The sequence below is a fragment of the Vipera ursinii genome (genome assembly GCF_947247035.1).
Source record: "Vipera ursinii genome assembly, chromosome: 1".
Lineage (NCBI taxonomy): Eukaryota > Metazoa > Chordata > Lepidosauria > Squamata > Viperidae > Vipera > Vipera ursinii.
The window spans coordinates 354,756,842-354,776,109 of record NC_139512.1 but is presented as its reverse complement, the minus strand read 5'-3'; the positions used below and the strand labels follow the sequence as shown (position 1 = coordinate 354,776,109).

The following is a 19,268-nucleotide window of genomic DNA, read 5'->3' as shown; positions in this document are numbered from 1 at the left end:
AATCTGGTGCAATGCACAATAGGCAAAGCTAAAGGATAAAGCCAGAAGTTTCAAAACTTCTAGTAACAGTTTTATTTATTTACCGTATTATGAAATTTAATAACAATTTCACATTTCACAGAACCCTTTCTAATCTGGAAGGTGATTTCAATTTCCATATTTTCATGTAACTAAAAATCTATTCTTCAGTGTTTATTTATTGTTCACCTTTCTACCCCGCTGCAATCCAGGGATTCTTGTGGCTTACATATAGTAGGAAACAAACAAACCTAATAATAAAATAGTAAAATATCATGCCAACAAGAAAGCGATAAGCAATAAAAAAGGAACAGAAAGACGGCTTGATAAAATTTGAAGTCTCTCAAGAACATCGCGAGCCTAAGGCTGCTGGAAGGCCAACAAGGAGGTGGTTAGCCTGATCTCAACTGGAACGCTGCTCTATGGCATCAGTAGAAAAACAGTATCTCTTCACTTAAGCTCCCAGAACTCCCCAAAATGGAACATCAATAGCAGATTCTCCTTGTTTGATTGGATTGGCTGGGCTGATAACAGATCGAACCTGTGGTCCTGCAAATGTTGTGTTGTGAAAGTGCCGCATGGAAAGATCAGTTTTGCACTCTCTGTGAAACTCGCGACGTATCGGAACTTTTTCCCCACTGCAGGCAATGGGCTGGGTGCAGTTTGACACCCCTGCTCTAGAAGAATAGTTGAAATGTGACCACCATCTTTCCATTTTCTCTTCTAATTCCTAGCCAGATGCTGGAGTTTAGCAAGTTAGATTTATAAAAGGCAAACTCAAGAGAGTAAAGAAACATAACTGTACCTCCACTTACATTAACACAACATTAATTAGGGATTGTCATCTGGTAGGACCTTTTGTTGATGGTCCCTTCTTTGTGGAAAATCATCCCCCCCCCAGGTACGGTTGGCCCCCACCTTGTTGCTTTGAGGGCCTGGGGAGCACGAATGGAGACGGAGCTGATTAAATGACTGATTTCATGGTAGTGTTACTGCCATGGAGGGTAGATAAAGAGGTTTTTTAATGGTTTTTATGGTGGATTTTTTAAAATTTTGTAAGCTGCTCAGAGTAACCTATGTGAGAATTGGCTATATACATTTGTTTAATAAATAATAAACACAGAACAGGATTCATTTCATGTAATGCATGCAATAGATACTATCAGATGCTTGCATTAGTTCTTACTTGGATGTTTCTGGCAATCCAGCTGAGAGCTCAAGAAATACTGATAAATAGTAGCCACGTACCACTCCATTTCCATCCTTCATAAAAAAAAATAGAAGTTAGGAATGAATCCGGAGCAATCCAAAGAGTTTTTGAAGATAAGATTTATAGCTCCCTACTATGACTGAAGTCAATTTTTTATCAGATGCAGAGCTCACCAGATCTAAAGTTAAGAAGGGTAAACTCCTGAATACTGCCTTGCATCTTACTTTTTTTTCTTTGCCTCAAAGTAATGGCTTGTTCACTGAAACGCATATCCCTTGTCTTGCCTGATGATGATAACTTTATTGTCACTTTGAATGTACACCAATCGGCATACATCAAAATGAAATTTCGTTGCATACAGCTCTCAAAGGGTCACCACCTCCGATATATACTCCTTGTTCGGGGCCCGCTCAAATTTCATATTGTCCATTTTAGTCTCTAGGGAGTGAACGATGGCAAACAGGACAGATGGAAATGGGGCTCCATGTGGATTAGCCCTCAAGTTAGCTTGTATTCTGACAACCTCGCCTTCTTTCCTTTTTCTGATCCTGACTCTTCCACCCTTTCCTTAAAGAGGCCTTGCTTCTTTTCGCCCCTGGAGCACGCTGCTGCCGCCGCCACCAACTCCTCCAAAAGCCTCTCTCTCTTCCTCTGGGCCTGCCGACAGCCTCATCCAGTTCCTTCGCCCCATAAGCTCCAGGTCCTCTCCTCCTCTGCCTTCTCTGGAAACAGCCCTGATTTGCAATAGAATCCATCACTGAGCCAGCAGTCAGATCTTGCTGCTGGCAGAACAAATTCAAACAGCGCCAACAACTTTTAACGGTCTCACCAACAGTTCCGAAACAACTAGAAACTCGCCAGGCCAGCAAAGATTGTCGGTCGTATGTCGTATGTTACCTTAGTTCCACCATGTTGCTCAAACACATTAAAATCTTCCTGATCATGTGGCCTATAGCCCTTACTATCCCTCCCAAAACTATTCGCCTTCAAGAGCCAGTGCAGCTGCAGCCATTCCAGGTGCCGCCATCTTAGAACATACAAAGCACCTGAAGGCAGGACAAGAAGCAACGGATGGAAACTAATCAAGAAGGGAAGCAACCTGGAATTAAGGAGAAACTTCCTGACAGTGGGGACAATTAACCAGTGAAATGGGTTGTCTTCAGAGGTTTTGGGTGCTCCCACACTGGAGCTTTTCAAGCAGAGACTGGACAGCCATTTAACTGAAATGATACAGGGTCTCCTGCTTGAGAAGGGGGTTGGACTAGAAGACCTCCAAGGCCCCTTCCAACTCTTGTTATTCTGCTGTTTTATTATTCTGTGATACCGTGGGCTGACAGCTTGAGCACCTAACAAAAAGTCCCCCATAATGAATCACAAAGTCCGCTGTTTCTCAGTCAGCAGAATAAGCTTGATGTTCACTTAGTAAGCAGAATGCAACACAAAGCTACAGACCTTCTGACCTCAAAGGTTCAGATATGATAAACAACGAATGAATAGGACGTCTTGTACGAAAGTCAAACAAGCTGTCAGTGCAAGTGATTGTTTTATTTTGTATCTAGTTTCGCTACATTTTCAAACAATTGGTTTAAACAGGGAAAAAGGCTTAAGCATAAAAATATGTGCAGGCTTTCCCGAAAGAAGGAATTGTGATAAATAAAGCATATTAAGTAGCAACTCTGACATGACTCATTTAAAAAATAATGGGCTGGATTTTTAATAAGTCAATGAACATTACTTGGGTTAATCAGGTTTTTTTTAGGGGAACAAATCATACTACGCAGCATATTATCAATGGGGTTTTTGGCCTATCTATACTAAAATAAGGAGGAGTCCCTGCGGATTTTACTCTGCTAGTTGTTGCTGATTACAGTGGGCGGTGGTCATCTCTGTTTCAAACTAAAATATAATAACAATAATAACAACAAAACAACAACAATAATAAGTTGGAAGAGACCTTGGAGGTCATCTAGTCCAACCCCCTGCTCAGGAAGGAAACCCTATACCATTTCAGACAAATGGCTGTCCGGTCTCTTCTTAAAAACTTCCAGTGTTGGAGCATTCACAGCTTCTGGAGGCAGGTTGTTCCACTGGTTAAATTGTCCTCACTGTCAGGAAATTTTTCCTTAGTTCCAGGTTGCTTCTCTCTTTGGTTAGTTTACATCCGTTGCTTCTTGACCTGCCTTCAGGGGCTTTGGAGAATAGCTTGACTCCCTCTTCTTTGGGGCAGCCCCTGAGATACTGGAACACTGCTATCATGTCCCCCCTCATCCTTCTCTTCATTAAACTAGACAGACCCAGTTCCAGCAACCATTCCTTATATGTTTTAGGAACAATATGTTTAATATTTATGTTGGGGCTCCATGTGTGGTCTGCATTCATCAAAATATTAGATTCAAATATCTGCGTTCTAAAGTCCTGAATCCCAGCAAGCTGAACAATATACCAGCATTTGTCATAGGACTAGCGCACTGAAATGTATCAGAAATTGTAACAAACAAATTCATGTATCTCTTAATACCACATAATTAATTCTTAACATTGCTTGTCTCTTTTAAAATTTAAAGTTTATATTTAATATGCTGCTTTAACGTTTTTAATTGATCTGTACACTGTCCGGAGTCCCTCTGCGAGGGAGACAGCTGGTTCCTAAATATGATGAAAAACTAAAATTAAATTAAATAAACAAACATCAGTTAAAACTTACCGGGTACACTTTTAGCCTCCAGCAAAGCCCAGAAATCTGAAGTGGTGGGCTGTAAACTGGATCTGCTCGCTGACGTAAAGTGCTATTAAGAAAGTTGAAAGAAGTAGAATTTAGCACACGGAACAGCAGCCCTTGAATCAAGACTAAGCCCTTTCTAAGCAGTCGGCCTACGGCCCCCAACAATATGGGTCCTCATTTTACTGACTTCGAAATGACGGAAGGCTAAGTCAAGCTTGAGCTGGTCAGAATCAAACTGCTGGCAACCGGCAGAATTAGACTGTAATACTGCATTCTAACCACTGCACCACCACGGCTCTTAACATGTTATGCTTTGGATTTTTACTTCAAACAGGGGCTTCCCAGAGTATACGGGTGTCATGCTTTTCAGCAGATGCATCTTTTCCCTGGAACCCTGGGGCAGTCATTGCAGACCCTCCCTCTAAACAAATTAAATAGAATTAGGTAATGTTCTTACCTAAAATTCTCCAGGACAAAGGTAGTTGAATCATAAGCAGGTACTAACTCACTGCAGAGAAAAAGAAAAAGCATAAGATCCTTGTAACATTTTTTTTTTAAAAAAGCCTCTTCACATTTATTTATTAAACTGCAGGAAGTTTCAAAGTTCCCTCGCAGGATTTTAAAAAGGGATGGTGATAGTTTATTAAAATATATGGCCATATAAACAAAACACATTTTTAAAAAAAATCCATCCCACAACCTCCAACACAAACCTGTGGTATTCATGCAATAACATATTACGTACACCTGGGTAATAATCAGATCTAAAAGCTTCTAGCTGTCCTAGCAATGACACCAAAGTCTGGAGACCTTATTTATTTATTTCTACCCACCGGATTGTTTTTACAAATCACACAAAGCGGCAACACTTTTCTCCTCTTATTTTTCCCACAATAACCCTGTGAAGTGAGTTGGGCTAAGAGAGACAGTGACTGGCCCACGGCCACCCAGTTGGCTTTCATGGCTAAGGTGGAACTAGAACTCATAACCCCGTTTTCTAGCCTGGTGCCTCAACCACTAGAGCAGGGGTGTCAAACTCGCAAGTCACATGACGTGTCACGACACATCACAACTTTTTTCCCCATTGCCAGCAATGGGCTGGGCCCGGTTTCGCCATGACGCATCCAACCCGCCGGCCGGCAGTTTGACACCCCTGCACTAGACCAACTGGATCGTCCAGTAGGCAGTGCAGAACCGCTGCATTAGAGTGATCCCGATAGTTTGTAATTAAAGAGGATTTTAATTCTGCCCTCTAAACTTGGTGGATAGTGCACCTGCTTCTGAAATATCCAATTGCAGTGGTGGCGAACCTTTTAGAGACCCAGTGCCCAAACTGCAACCCAAAACCCACTTATTTATCACCGGGTGCCAGGTGGGCCATGGCCCACTGGGTGGTCGTGGCTGTGGTGGTCATGGCAGACTGGGTGGGTGTGGCCAAAGTGAGCGTGGTCACCTCGATGTTGCTCGTGGGGAGGGATGCCTGTGGGGGGCAGGGGGGCGGGCAGGGTTGGGGAAGATCCAGGGGGTCTCTGGTGGGTGGGGTGGTGGGCAGGAGGCTCGTCCTGCGGGGCAAGGCAAGGCGAGGCAGGGCGGGGGTGCCATTGCCACGTGGCAAGGCGAGGCAGGGGCCGGGGCAGCTGCTGCCTGACACCATTGGCCCCCGCACACAGAGGCCAGCAAGCGAATGGGGGACGACGGTGTCCGTCAGCAGCCACAGCCTGCCGGCTCCTCGACCGGCGCATTCTGGGGCTCCGCAGCCCACCAACAGTTCAGAGAAGCTACCTCTGAGCTGGACGACAGCTTAGGAGGCGATGCAGTGGGTTGTGCCCAGGAAAAGGAGAGCATGCGAGGCCAGGAGGAAAAGGACAGAGGGGGGGGGAAGGGAAACCAGCCGTGCCGGGATGCATCCGGCCACGTGGGACCTCAGGCAGCTGGTTGAAGCAGGACGTCTGCCATCTCCGGGGCATAGCACACGTGCCCAGAAAGAGGGCTCTGAGTGCCGCCTCTGGCACACGTGCCATAGGCTTGCCACCACTGTCCTATTGTCTCAAAGTCTGCCTTAATTTCAAAATATAGGAATCTTCCTGGTAAGGAATACCTAGGGATGACACGATAGCAGTGTTCCAATATTTGAGGGGCTGCCACAAAGAGGGGGGTCCACCTATTCTCCAAAGCACCTGGTAAGGCAGGAGAAGAAGCAACGGATGGAAACTAATCATGGAGAGATAGAGAACAATTAACCAGTGGAACAACCTGCCTCCAGAAGTTGTGGGTGCTCCAACACTGGAGGTTTTCAAGGAGAGACTGAACAGCCACTTGTCTGAAATGGTATAGGGTTTCCTGCCTGAGCAGGGGGTTGGGCTACAAGACCCCCAAGGTCCCTTTCAACTCCGTTAATCTGTTATCATAGTATCTACCCTAAGTACTACGGGTGGGGAAACTTCTTGGAACTGACGAAAGGACTGTGTTGTAAACAGGAGGTAGGCAATATCGTGTATCTCCCCCTCTGCCTCATTCACACAAGCTTATTATGGCTAATTTAAAAATGATTTTTCAACTCTTAACTCTTAAGATGCAATTAATTTTCAGTGTAAAGAAAAAAGAACTGGGGTTGGAAGTGCACACATCTTAAAGGTGCCTAGGTTGAGAAACAAGCGATCTAGCTTAAAGAACCAATTTGATCCATCCTAAATAGCTGAATGGATCAAATTGGTTCTTTAAGCTAGATCGCTTGTTTCTCAACCTAGGCACCTTTAAGATGTGTGCACTTCCAACCCCAGTGAATAAAAGGGACGCGGTGGCTCAGTGGGTTAGGACGCTGAGCTTGTCGATCAGAAGGTCGGCAGTTTGGCAGGTCGAATCCTGAGTGCCGCGTAACAGAGTGAGCGCCTGTTACTCGTCCCAGCTTCTGCCAACCTAGCAGTTCGAAAGCATGTAAAAATGCAAGTAGAAAAATAGGGACCACTACGGTGGGAAGGTAACAGCGTTGCGTGCGCCTTTGGCGTCTAGTCATGCCGGCCACATGACCACGGAGACGTCCTCGGACAAGCGCTGGCTCTTCGGCTTTGAAACGGAGATGAGCACCGGCCACTAGAGTCGGAAACGACTAGCACGCGCGTTCGGGGGAACCTTTACCTTTACCTAAAATAGCTGAATGCAGCTGTTACCTCGTGAAGTCTGGAGGGACAGGTGTGGTGACAAAAGACGCCATGGGCTTCCGGTGCACTTGTTGGAACAGCATTAAAATCTCGGAGCTTTTGGAGATTAGTTCACTTTTACTGCATAACCGCAGCTGTAAAGAAAGAAATGGAGGACGAAAGAGGCCTTAGTCAAACACCCACCTTAAAAATACAAACCAACCCAGATTGGATCCTGCAACATTATCTTCAATCAATCAGAGCAGAGCTGGAAGGGACCTTGGAGGTCTTCTAGTCCAGCCCCCTGCTCAAGCAGGAGAACCTGTGTCATTTCAGACAAGGGGCTGTCTAGTCTCTTCTTCAAAACCTTCAGTGATGAAGCACCTACAACTTCTGGTGGCAAGCTGTTCCACTAGTTAATTGTTCTTTTAGGAAGCTTCTCCTTAATTCCAGGTTGCTTCTCTCCTTGATGAGTTTCCATCCCTTGCTTCTTGTCCTGCCCTCTGGTGCTTTGGAAAATAGCTTGACTCCCCCTTCTTTGGGGCAGCCCCTCAAATGCTGGAATGCTATCGTGTCGTTCCCCCCCCCAGTCCTTCTTTTCTCTAGACTGGCCATACCGAATTCCTGCAACTGTTCTTTGTCTGTTTTACTCTCTGGGCCTTTTATTATCTTAGTTGCTCTTCTTTGCCCTTTTTTCCAAAGTCTCAACATCTTTTTTGTAATGTGGTGACATGTATACCTGCCTTCATTCGTGTTAAAATACAAAGCACGTAAAATCACAATGAATTCTATGCTAGGATAGAGGGGGCTTTGCTCTTACCCAGGCAAGACTCTCTTTACTTTATACCAATGGTGGTGAAGCTATGGCACGTGTGCCAGAGGCGGCACTCAGAGCCCTCCCTGTTGGCACCCGCGCCACTGCCGGAAGCAGCAGGTCCATCAGGTCGCCACCGCCGCCCAGAGCAGGAGCCCCACCCAGCACAAAGGAGGCGATGCGGCCGACTAACAAGCTCAAGTAGAGGTGGTAGAGGAGAGGTCACCAACCACTGTCGATTGGTGGACCGGAAGAAAAGGGAGAGGGAAGCATTTTACATGCGTGCATGCGCGCGAGGGGCCGCGAGCACGCATGTGCTGCAAATGGGGCGGGGCTAGTGCCTGCGTGATACTAGCCCTGCCCCATTCTTGTGTGGTGCAGCGTCTTGTATCTGCACCCCGCGGTGCGGTGGCGGCCGTTTTTGCACCTTACAGCACGTTGGCCGATTTTTGCACCCCCGGTTTTTGCGTGCCAGAGGTGGCACTCAGAGGTGCCTCTCTGCCCCCCGAGGGCACCACAATGCTGATGCGACCCTGGCACTTTGCGATAAGTAAGTGGGTTTTGGGTTGCGGTTTGGGCACTCGGTCTCTAAAAGGTTCACCATCACTACTTTATACGGTAGCCCTCGACTTACAACCATGTGTCTGAGGGGTCTTCAATGCTCTCTGAGCTTGGATGTTTTCTTGCAGACATTTCGTTACCCAAACTAGGTTAACTAGCACTGATGTTACCTAGTTTGGGTAATGAAACATCTGCAAGAAAACAACCAGGAGAGAGCATCAAGGACCCCTCACTTCAACACTGAGCGACAAATATTCTCCTTTATTGGCAACCATTTGCTTAGTGGCCGTTACAACGGCACTGAAAAAGCAACTTGGGACTGGTTTCTACACTTACGATTGTTTTAACATCCCCAGGGTCACGCGATCAAAATTTGGGCACTTGACAACTGGTATGTATTTATGACAGTTGCAGTCTCAGTGTCATGTGATCACCACCTGTAACCTTCCCACCCGGGATCCGACAAGCGAAGTCGATGGGGGAGGACAGATTCACTGAACCACCTCTTGATTCACTTAACTGCAATGATTTGCTTGACACCTGTGGCAAAACAGGTTGTAAAATGGGACACAATTCACTTAATAACCGTCTGGCTTAACAACGGAAATGTCAGGATCCACTGTGGTTGTAAGTTGAGGACTATCTGTACTGCCATTAAATCAAAGAGGCATAGTTTGTTATTTTAAACCTATAAGTCATGTCTGGTTATCGGATCTTAAAATCATTTTCCAGAGATGGAGTGTCCACAAAAATAGCTTCCATTACCTGATGTTCTACTTCTTGTAGCAAAGACTCCAGAAGTTCCGTTTCTTGCGTCAGGGATGTCTTCTGACCTACACAGCCGACAAAAAAAACCCCAAAATGTAAACAAAATGACGCTATCCCAGCACTGTGCACTCAAACAAAAAGGCTTTGACACAGGGCCAGGTTAAAGGTTGTTGTTGTTAGCTGCGAAGTTGTGTCCAACCCATCGCGACCCCATGGACAACGTTCCTCCAGGCCTTCCTGTCCTCTACCATCTTCTGGAGTCCATTTAAGCTCACGCCTACTGCTTCAGTGACTCCATCCAGCCACCTCATTCTCTGTCGTCCCCTTCTTCTCTTGCCCTCAACCTTTCCCAGCATGAGGCTCTTCTCCAGTGAGTCCTTCCTTCTCATTAGGTGGCCAAAGGATTTGAGTTTTAGCTTCAGGATCTGGCCTTCTAAAGAGCAGTCAGGGTTGATCTCCTGTAGGACTGACCGGTTTGATCGCCTCGCAGTCCAAGGGACTCGCAGGTTAAAGGTAGTAATGTTTAACTATAACAAGTTTAACATCTGCCATCTGCCTAGGAAAACCCCAAAGCATACGGCCGTGGTTGGAGAGACATGGCTTGGCAGCAGTGCACATCAGATGAGTCCAGAAGTATTTTATTTAATCAAAGTTAAAAGCTGCTTCAATCATAATCGCAAATTCTAGGCAGCTCGCACAACATAAAAAAAAACCTCTTGTGACAAAAAGGACCACTGGCTGATCATGTGTACGCAGTGGGATGGAGCACTAAGAAGCCAGTGCAAGCTGGAGCTGTGTGAACAGACGCACTTGCATTCAGGTGATTGCAGCTAATGGTTTCATTATGATCTGTTCTAGTTAGGTCTCACTTCATTTATTTATACATCAAATTAGAGAGAGACACACACACACACACACACACACCCCATTTCACTCAGAGAGCCTCTCTAGGCAGTGTTGAATTAAAAACACGAAAGCCATGTAAAAATATTATCGACGGATTATATCTAGTACTAGTACACATAAAAGGGACGCGGTGGTTCAGTGGGTTAGGACGCTGAGCTTGTCGATCAGAAGGTCGGCAGTTTGGCGGGTCGAATCCCAAGTGCCGCGTAGCTGTTACTCGCCTGTTACTCGCCCCAGCTTCTGCCAACCTAGCAGTTCGAAAGCACGTAAAAATGCAAGTAGAAAAATAGGGACCACTACGGTGGGAAGGTAACAGTGTTCCATGCGCCTTTGGCGTCTAGTCATGCCGGCCACATGACCACGGAGACGTCCTCGGACAAGCGCTGGCTCTTCGGCTTTGAAACGGAGATGAGCCCCTAGAGTTGGAAACGACTAGCACGCATGTGCAGGGGGACCTTTACCTTTACCTTTACTAGTACACATTAGAAAGGACACAAAGAAACTCCAGTGAGTCCTGGAGTCTCTTTTTGTCCTTTCTAAAGCTCTCTGGATGATGATGAGTCAGGAATACAACTCCAATGAGGAACATTTGTTTTGTGGCCAGAGGAACTGAATAAATAAAGTCAACAAAATACACAAATTTAAAGGGGCAGGAAAGGCTCCCTGGCTTGCAAAAGAAAGTGTTAAGAGGATATGAGAACAACCTCGGAATATCTAAAAGACTGTCACATGCAAGACAGGGCAGAGCTATTTTCTACTGGAAAATAGAACAGGCTTTTTTGCATCAATTATATATTCTGCTTTCGATGTCTAATTATTTCCATTTTAATAATAATAATAATAATAATAATAATAATAATAATAATAATAATAATAATAATAATAATAATAATAATAATAATAATAATAATTTAATTTCTATACCGCCCTTCTCCCGAAGGACTCAGGGCGGTGTACAGGGCAATAAATACAATAAAAATACAGCATACAAAACTGAAGAAAGAATTAAATATTGAAGCCCAATTACAATAAAAATCTAGTTATAGCTTAATATCCTATGCCAAGAGAATTTCTGCTCAGTTCAAGGCTGAGCCATCGTTTGACTAATAAGCAACTCAGCCTTCTTACAAAATAATCTATTTCTCCTACTGTTGGAAGATGGAGGAGACAAGCACCTTGTTAAGGCCTTGTCAGAGGCATCGGAGACATAAATAAATAAATACATAAATAAAAATATAATGTTGGAGACAGAACGGGAGGTCCATTCCTTTTCTCAAACACATCTAAACAGAGTCCTTAATTAAAGATGGCAATCGGAATTTCCATTCCTAAGCAACACGGCTGTAAAACCCAACATCACACAATCCCATTGGAAATTCCAGTTAAGCAAATCACTGTGGGTTGTTAAGCGACAACCTTATATGGTCACCATTTGTGGCTTCCCCCTTGATTTTGCCTGTACAAAGCTGGCAAAGAAAATGGAAAATGGCAACCACGTGATACTATGACATCATAATCATGAGCCAGGTACCAAGTGCCCTGACTGCAATCGTTATGACTGTGGGGATGCTGCAATGGACCATCGTAAGTACCACTTCAGTACTGTCATATGTTTGATCACTGAACGAGTGATGCTAAGTGAGGACTGCCTATATTGTTCAATTAAACTTCACAAACCACTGGCTCACAGCCCTCAATATCTGTCGCGCTAAGTTCAATTCCTGTCCTAAAATGTAAGCCCCCAAAAGGCAAACCTACCCATTAGTGTGATGAGTTTGTTCTTCAGCTGGGTATCTAACCTAGCAATCATCATCTCCACGGCGTTCCGGATTTCCCGAACACGTTCATCTTTCGCACTGCGGACTGCTTCAACATTCCTTTCCTGAAAAAAACACACACATGGCATCAATTTACAACTGCCTGGACAGCTTTTGCTTCTTTACACGGGTACAACATTCTAGGTTGTGCAAATCCTTCAACATAAGTGAACTGAACATGCGGGAAAGCATACGGAGCACCACCTTCAAAATCATTAAAACAGCCACATGTTAACTTCAACAGTGGCTTTGCATCTACTTCTGGCTACTTCCACGTACCTACATAACCGCTTTGTTTGAATGGAAGAAACACGAAGTATTTTTTTTCCCTTCCATTCAAACATGTCTGATCCTCAGAGACTGTCTGGGGAAGTCCCTGCAATTTCCTTGGCAAGATTTTTCAGAAGTGGGTTTGCCATTGCCTCCTTTTGGGGGCCAGGCAAAAGTGACCGACCCAGGGTCACCTCGCTAGCTTCGTGCCTAAGGCAGGACTAGAACTCATATTCTCCCGGTTTCTAGCCTGCTGCCTTAACCACAACATCAAACTGAAAAGTATAGGCTGGAACAATTTCTGAGCAGCTAAATGATAATTCTGCCTCAGGTAACACTTTTTATTTGGAAAGAGAGAAGCTCACAGAGGAAGGAAGAGAACCCAAAACTTAAACCTTGCAATATAAAACATCTGCCTATATCACTAGGATCTTTTACTCCCCCCTCTATGATATATCAGGAGATTAATCACCTTGGATCAGTGGTGTCAAACTCAATTTCATGGAGGGCCTCATCAGCATTGCGGTTGCCCTCAGGGGGCTGGGTGGGTGTGGCCAGGGTGGGCATGGCCTACTGGGTGGGCGTGGCTAGAGTGCGTATGGCCTACTGGGTGGGCGTGGCCAGCTCTACATCGTTCGCATGAAGGGTGCCTATGGGGGCCTGGGCAGGAGTGGGACAGATCTGAGGGTCTCTGGCGGAAGGAGGGTCTCTGGGCCAGGGCCAAGGCAGTGGGGGCCATTCCCTCACTGTTTCCAGGATGGCTTCGCGGGCCACATGAAACCACTTCGCGGGCTGGATCTGGCCCCCGGGCCTTGTGTTTGACATGTCTGCCTTGGATTATACCTCACGATTCTTATGCGTAACTCTAATTCCCCTTCTAAACCCAGAGAAACAGGTGTGACAGTTTTATTATTCACAGTCTCTCAACCACTGTCTGGTTGCTGCAACACATATATAATAAGTAACCTGGAGTTAGGAGGTGTTAAATTGATGACACTTTGCTCATTTTTTTTAAGGAGCAGCATTAAAAACATTCCTACCTTGAAAACATACAGGGGTGGGGAACCTTGGCTCTTTTATGACTCGTGGACTTCAACTCCCAGAATTCCTGAGCCAGGCTGGCTCAGGGATTCTGGGAATTGAAGTCCCCGAGTCATAAAAGAGCCAAGGTTGCCTACCACTGAACTAGGAAGTCTCTTCTCTAGAATAAAAGCAGCCCTCGACTTAACAGCCATTTAATGACGGTTCAAAGTTACAACAGCACTGGAAAAAAGCGACTTATAATCAGTTCTCAAACTTATGACTGTTGCAGCATCCCTAGAGTCACGTGATCAAACTTCAGTGCTTGGCAACCAGCATCTATTTATGGGAGCTTCTGGCAAGCAAGGTCAATAGGAGAAGTCAGATTCGCTTGATGACTGCACTTCATAATAACTACAGTGATTCGCTTAACCACCATGGCCAAAACGTAAAACGAGGCACGACTCACTGCCTCGCTTAAAAATGGAGATGTTGGGCTGAGTGGTGGTTTATCTGTGCTGCTTTTTGCAAGGGCTGAAGGTGCTAAGCTGGAGAGAGAGAGACTCGCATCTCTTCTTAGTGAAAGCTGAGAATCTGCTTTATTAGGGTTCAACCTGGAAAGCAATTGTTTCTTTCACCTCGTCCGAGGTTAGAAAGCACCTGCCAGCTTCAAACAATAATCCCTGCAGCAAAGCATTGAGAGCGTCAGAACTGCACATTAAGAAAATTGGGAGGGTTGTTCTTACCACTTCTTGCACCAAACTTATCAACTCCATGAGTCTCCGGCGAAGCTTTGCCACCTCCTCATTCACTTTTGTGACATGCTGCTCATATATTTCCGCTAAGGGCTTAAAAGTATGCCCGCCATGCTGTTAGAAAGAGACGAATAAGTACGGTAGCTTCATTATACCAGTTCAAAACATTGCAACCAAGCGCAGGGGTCTTCCCACTTGGCCCTTTGATGACTTGTGGACTTCAACTCCCAGAATTCCTCAGCCAGGCACGCGTGCCTGGCTGAGGAATTCTGGGAGTTGAAGTCCACAAGTCATCAAAGGGCCAAGTGGGAAGACCCCTGCCCAAATGAATCCCAAAGATCATTATTGGAAGAAAGCCCTTTTCAACCTGCTGAATCTGGTTTTTCTTGCAGTCACATTTCTTACAAAAAATCTATTCAGTTCTAAGTGAATACATAATTGAAGTAAAACTGCCTAGCTTAGAACAGAATATATTTAGCGTCACTGTGTAACTCACAACAAAATTAAGTGCTGTCCACAGTGCACGCTACACACAAGTAAAAACCACAAATAAGTACATTATATACACACACCTCCTCCACATTCTATTCACCATTGCACCACTGCACTGCCCCTAATATTGCACTTCAATGTTGCACTATACTGTGGTATTTAATATGGTTACAGCTCTGGGATAAAAACTATTTTTCAGCCTGTTTACCTTTGCTTTTATTCTCCTGTACTATCTGCCAGATGGTAATAGTTCAAAAGAAGAATGTCTGGGATGAGATGAGTCTCTTGCTGTCTCATTAAAGAACTATTGTATATGTCTGAAGTTAATATTTCTGGGGAAAAGGCTAAATGAACTACTCAGAAACACCTTATAAATACTTAATTCAAGGTTTAAATAGTAAAAGGTACATGACATGCTTTTCTTGTCAAAGCTGATCTTCATTAATCAATTTTAAATAGCTGTATCATACATTACATATCAGCACAGTAGAACAGAATAGGAGTCATTTAAGAAATCCCTGCCAAAGGTTGGTGTCACTAGGTGTTAAATAGGGGGAGTAAGATTTTCTGATTGTAACCCATCCTTAAATAAAATAGAACTTTATATCCTTCTTGCAGGCTAATACATTTTATTACATGCATATTATACTTGAGAATTTTATGTGTGTGTGTGTGTGTAACACACACACATACACACACACACACACACACAACAGTTGCAGCATCCTGGGCTGACGTGATCGTTATCTGCCACTTTCCCAGCTGGTTTCCAACAAGCAAAGTCATTGGGTGAAGCCAGATTTGTTTAACAACTGAGTAATTCTCTTAACCATAGTGATTCACTTAACTGTGGCAAAAAGGTCATAAAATTGGGTACAACTCACTTAACAACTGCCTTGCCTAGCTATGGAAATTCTGGTCCCAATTGTGATCGTTAAGTCAAGGATTACCTGTAATTTCATATTAAGTTACAAAAGACTTACCTCCTGCAATGCTAGCGCACAAACTATACCTGCAATCCCAACTTTTCAGTAACCCGAGGGCGATAATTCTGTTTCTATAGAATAAGCATTGAGCAGATAACTCTTTGAAGCTTTACTCACCATTCCACCCCAAAGCGCACACTGGTGGCAGATACACTTCTTACACGTCCAGCAAAATACACTAAGCTTTTCGTGATGATTTTCGCACCTTTAAAAAGAAAGGAAAAAAATTGCACTTAACGGACAGACAGGACAAGCGGTCTTATGAGTTGTTTTCCTCCATCATTTTAACAATGTGGGAAGTGCCATTAAGGAGCTTATTTTTACTTGACATCAGCCACAATAAACTACTGCTGAAATGCTGATAGAAACGGGAAACAGTGTAAAGCAGGGGTGTCAAACTCAATTTTATTGAGGGCCACATCAGCATTGTGGTTGCCCTCAGGGGGCCGGGAGGGTATGGCCAGGGTGGGCGCTGCCTACTGGGTGGGTGCAGCTGGAGTGCGTATGGCCTACTGGGTGGGCGTGGCCAGCTCTACATCATTGGCATCAAGGGGGCCTATGGGGGCCTGGGCAGAAGTGGGACAGATCTGGGGGTCTCTGGCAGGAGGAGGGTCTCTGGGCCAGGGCCAAGGCAGTGGGGGCCGTTCCCTCACTCTTTCCAGGATGGCTTCACGGGCCACATGAAAACACTTCGCGGGCCAGATCTGGCCCCCGGGCCTTGTGTTTGACATGTCTGGTGTAAAGTCACACACTGTTGGGGAAATTACGAGTCAGCAATTTAGTTGCTATTTTTTTCCCCTCTTGTATTTCAAGTACACTGAGTGCTTCTCTGCCAGAGACAATAAATTCTTTCTAATAAAGTCTCCTTCTCCTCTACTCCTTTCCCCAACTCTTATTCCTTTTCCCCCTTTCCCCTTACTTTTTCCCCATTGTCTTCATTTTCATTTATATTTTATCTTCAGAAAATGTTTAATAAAAATGCAAGTGTTTTACATTAAGAAAAAAAATTAATACAAAAAAAAAATTATAAAAAGAGAGAAGTGCCCGTGGCCCCCACCTGCTTTTTCACAAGCTCTTAACTCAAGTCTTCCCATTATCAAGATACTACGTGTTAGTTATACACGGAGAAACTGAACAGTTCCAGCTACAAAGTTTAGGCTACATCTCAAACGGACTGCAAATTACCTCAGCTTCTCCACAGATATTGAGTGACTATCTATGAAATCATCCCAAGGGGCTTTTTGTCCTCCAAAGAAAAGGCCTTTTATTTTCTCTCCTTTCATCAAATGCTTTCTTGTATTCTAGGCAAACGACCAGGTTGGCTTAGGACAAGCACGAATGGGATGCTTGGAGAACCTCCAACCCCCAGCTTGCTTGAACGGAAGAAGTCGGCTTCTCCGTTTATATTCCCGATGCTCTTCTTCGTTACAACTTGGCTGACTGCACTTTGGAATACAAACTGTACTCAAATGCTATCCTGTGGGAGCACGTGTTCGTAATACCAGGAGCACAGAGATTTGCTTACTTTTCCAACAAGTGCTCCTTAGAGGACAGCTACCAGGTTTTCTACATCATCCTTAATTAAGAATTATAAATCCTATGGCCACCTAATGGGAAGAAGGAAGGACTCACTGGAGAAGAGCCTCATGCTGGGAAAGGTTGAGGGCAAGAGAAGAAGGGGACGAGAGAGAAGGAGGTGGCTGGATGGAGTCACTGAAGCAGGAGGCGTGAGCTTAAATGGACTCCAGAAGTTGGTAGAGGACAGGAAGGCCTGGAGGAACATTGTCCACGGGGTTGCAATGGGTCAGACACAACTTCGCAGCTAACAACTATTCTATTCTATTCTATTCTATTCTATTCTATTCTATTCTATTCTATTCTATTCTATTCTATTCTATTCTATTCTATTCTATATTCTATTCTATTCTATTCCATTCTATTGGATATTCTATTCTATTCTATTCTATTCTATTCTATTCTATTCTATTCTATTCTATTCTATTCTATTCTATGGTGCTGGAGAAGACTCCTGCGAGTCCCTTGGACCGCCAGGTGATCAAACCGGTCAGTCCTAGAGGAGATCAACCCTGACTGCTCTTTAGAAGGCCAGATCCTGAAGCTGAAACTCAAATCCTTTGGCCACCTAATGAGAAGGAAGGACTCACTGGAGAAGAGCCTAATACTGGGAAAGGTTGAGGGCAAGAGAAGAAGGGGACGACAGAGAATGAGGTGGCTGGATGGAGTCACTGAATCAGGAGGCGTGAGCTTAAATGGACTCCAGAAGATGGTAGAGGACAGGAAGGCCTGGAGGAATGTTGTCCGTGGGGTCGCGATGGGTCGGACACGACTTCGCAACTAACAACAACAAAATCCTACGTTTAACCTCAGCTCAAGCCTCCTTTGGCAGAAAGATGCTTGGTGTGTGATCATTTCCTCCTAAAACACATTCATTCAGTGAGCCTTTCAAACTGTGGGTCTGTTTGGTATGCACCAGTGAAGGATACCTACTTCCATTGTAGGAATACAAAACTGTGGAAGTTCTTTTGCTATACAAGTAGTCCTTGACTTAAGACTGGTTACTTAGCAACCGTTCAAAGTTGCGATAAACCAACCCGGAAAATGTTACCACCCAGAGTCGAAGTTCCAACATCTGCCCTCCCTCGCAGTTAGATGACTACATTTTGGATGTTTGGCAACTGGCCTGCGTTGCTTGGCAACCCTAACTCAACCATTTGCAGCAGCCCACAGTTACTTGATTACAAACCAGAACAATTTTTGCCAGAAACTAAAATTAGGTCTGGTCACATAGTAATCACGTTTACAATCATCATGATTTACAATCAAAATTGTGGGTTCAATTACAGTCCTAAGTCAAAGTCATGTAGTGGACGGAGAACATTGTTCATTGAAACAGGAGGCGGTGTCAGTGTTTTTACTTAGCTTATCTTTTTGCTGTTCTGTGGGTCTGTAAATTAAGACAAGCCTACCTTCCCCAGGACTGCACCCAAAAACTCTGACACCCCTGAACTAGAGCAAGTGGAAGAATGATTGGCACACCAATACCACCCTCAATCCATTACAGAAAACAAACTTAATAATAATAATAATAATAATAATAATAATAATAATAATAATAATAAGAAGAAGAAGAAGAAGAAGAAGAAGAAGAAGAAGAAGAAGTAGTAGTAGTAGTAGTAGTAGTAGTTGGAAGGGACCTTGGAGGTCATCTAGTCCAACCCCCTGCACAGGCAGGAAACCCTATACCATTTCAGGCAAATGGCTGTCCAGTCTCTTCTTAAAAACTTCCAGTGTTGGAGCATTCACCACTTCTGGAGGCAGGTTGTTCCACTGGTTAATTGTTCGAACTGTCAGGAAGTTTCTCCTTAGTTCTAGGTTGCTTCTCTCCTTGACTAGTTTCCATCCGTTGCTTCTTGTCCTGCCTTCGGGCGCTTTGGAGAATAGCTTGACTCCCTCTTCTTTGTGGCAGCCCCTGAGATACTGGAACACTATCATGTCACCCCTCACCCTTCTCTTCATTAAACTACACATACCCAATTCCATCAACCGTTCCCTATATGTTTTTTTAGCCTCCAGTCATGGTAAATATCTATAGAGATTCTTGGTCATCCAAAGGTGCTTTTTCAAGAGGCCACTGGACTTTCTTGTTTCTTTGAAGACGTTTCACTCCTCAGTTCCCCACCATCCCAAGCTGCAGCAGCTTCTTGGATGAGAAGCAAAACGTCTGCAAAGAAAAACAAGAAGGTCCAGTGGCCTCATGAAAAAGCACCTTTG

General features: G+C 44.5%; 1 protein-coding gene across 8 annotated transcripts in view; it reads right to left on the bottom strand.

Moving 5' to 3' along the window:
• Positions 1-19,268, bottom strand: part of TRIM37 (tripartite motif containing 37) — a 63,946-nt gene that overhangs the window by 37,317 nt on the left and 7,361 nt on the right. For all 8 annotated transcript variants that reach the window (XR_014494460.1, XM_083379690.1, XM_083379692.1 and 5 more), the window contains 8 exons: positions 15,594-15,681; positions 13,990-14,112; positions 11,895-12,018; positions 9,228-9,295; positions 7,118-7,242; positions 4,408-4,458; positions 3,933-4,014; positions 1,205-1,281 (listed from right to left, as the gene is read on the bottom strand). Coding sequence is in view for 7 of the 8 variants with exons in the window: in XM_083379690.1 (XP_083235816.1) it covers positions 1,205-1,281; positions 3,933-4,014; positions 4,408-4,458; positions 7,118-7,242; positions 9,228-9,295; positions 11,895-12,018; positions 13,990-14,112; positions 15,594-15,681 (738 nt within the window). In the remaining variant the exon portion in view is untranslated. The remainder of the gene's footprint in view (positions 1-1,204; positions 1,282-3,932; positions 4,015-4,407; positions 4,459-7,117; positions 7,243-9,227; positions 9,296-11,894; positions 12,019-13,989; positions 14,113-15,593; positions 15,682-19,268) is intronic.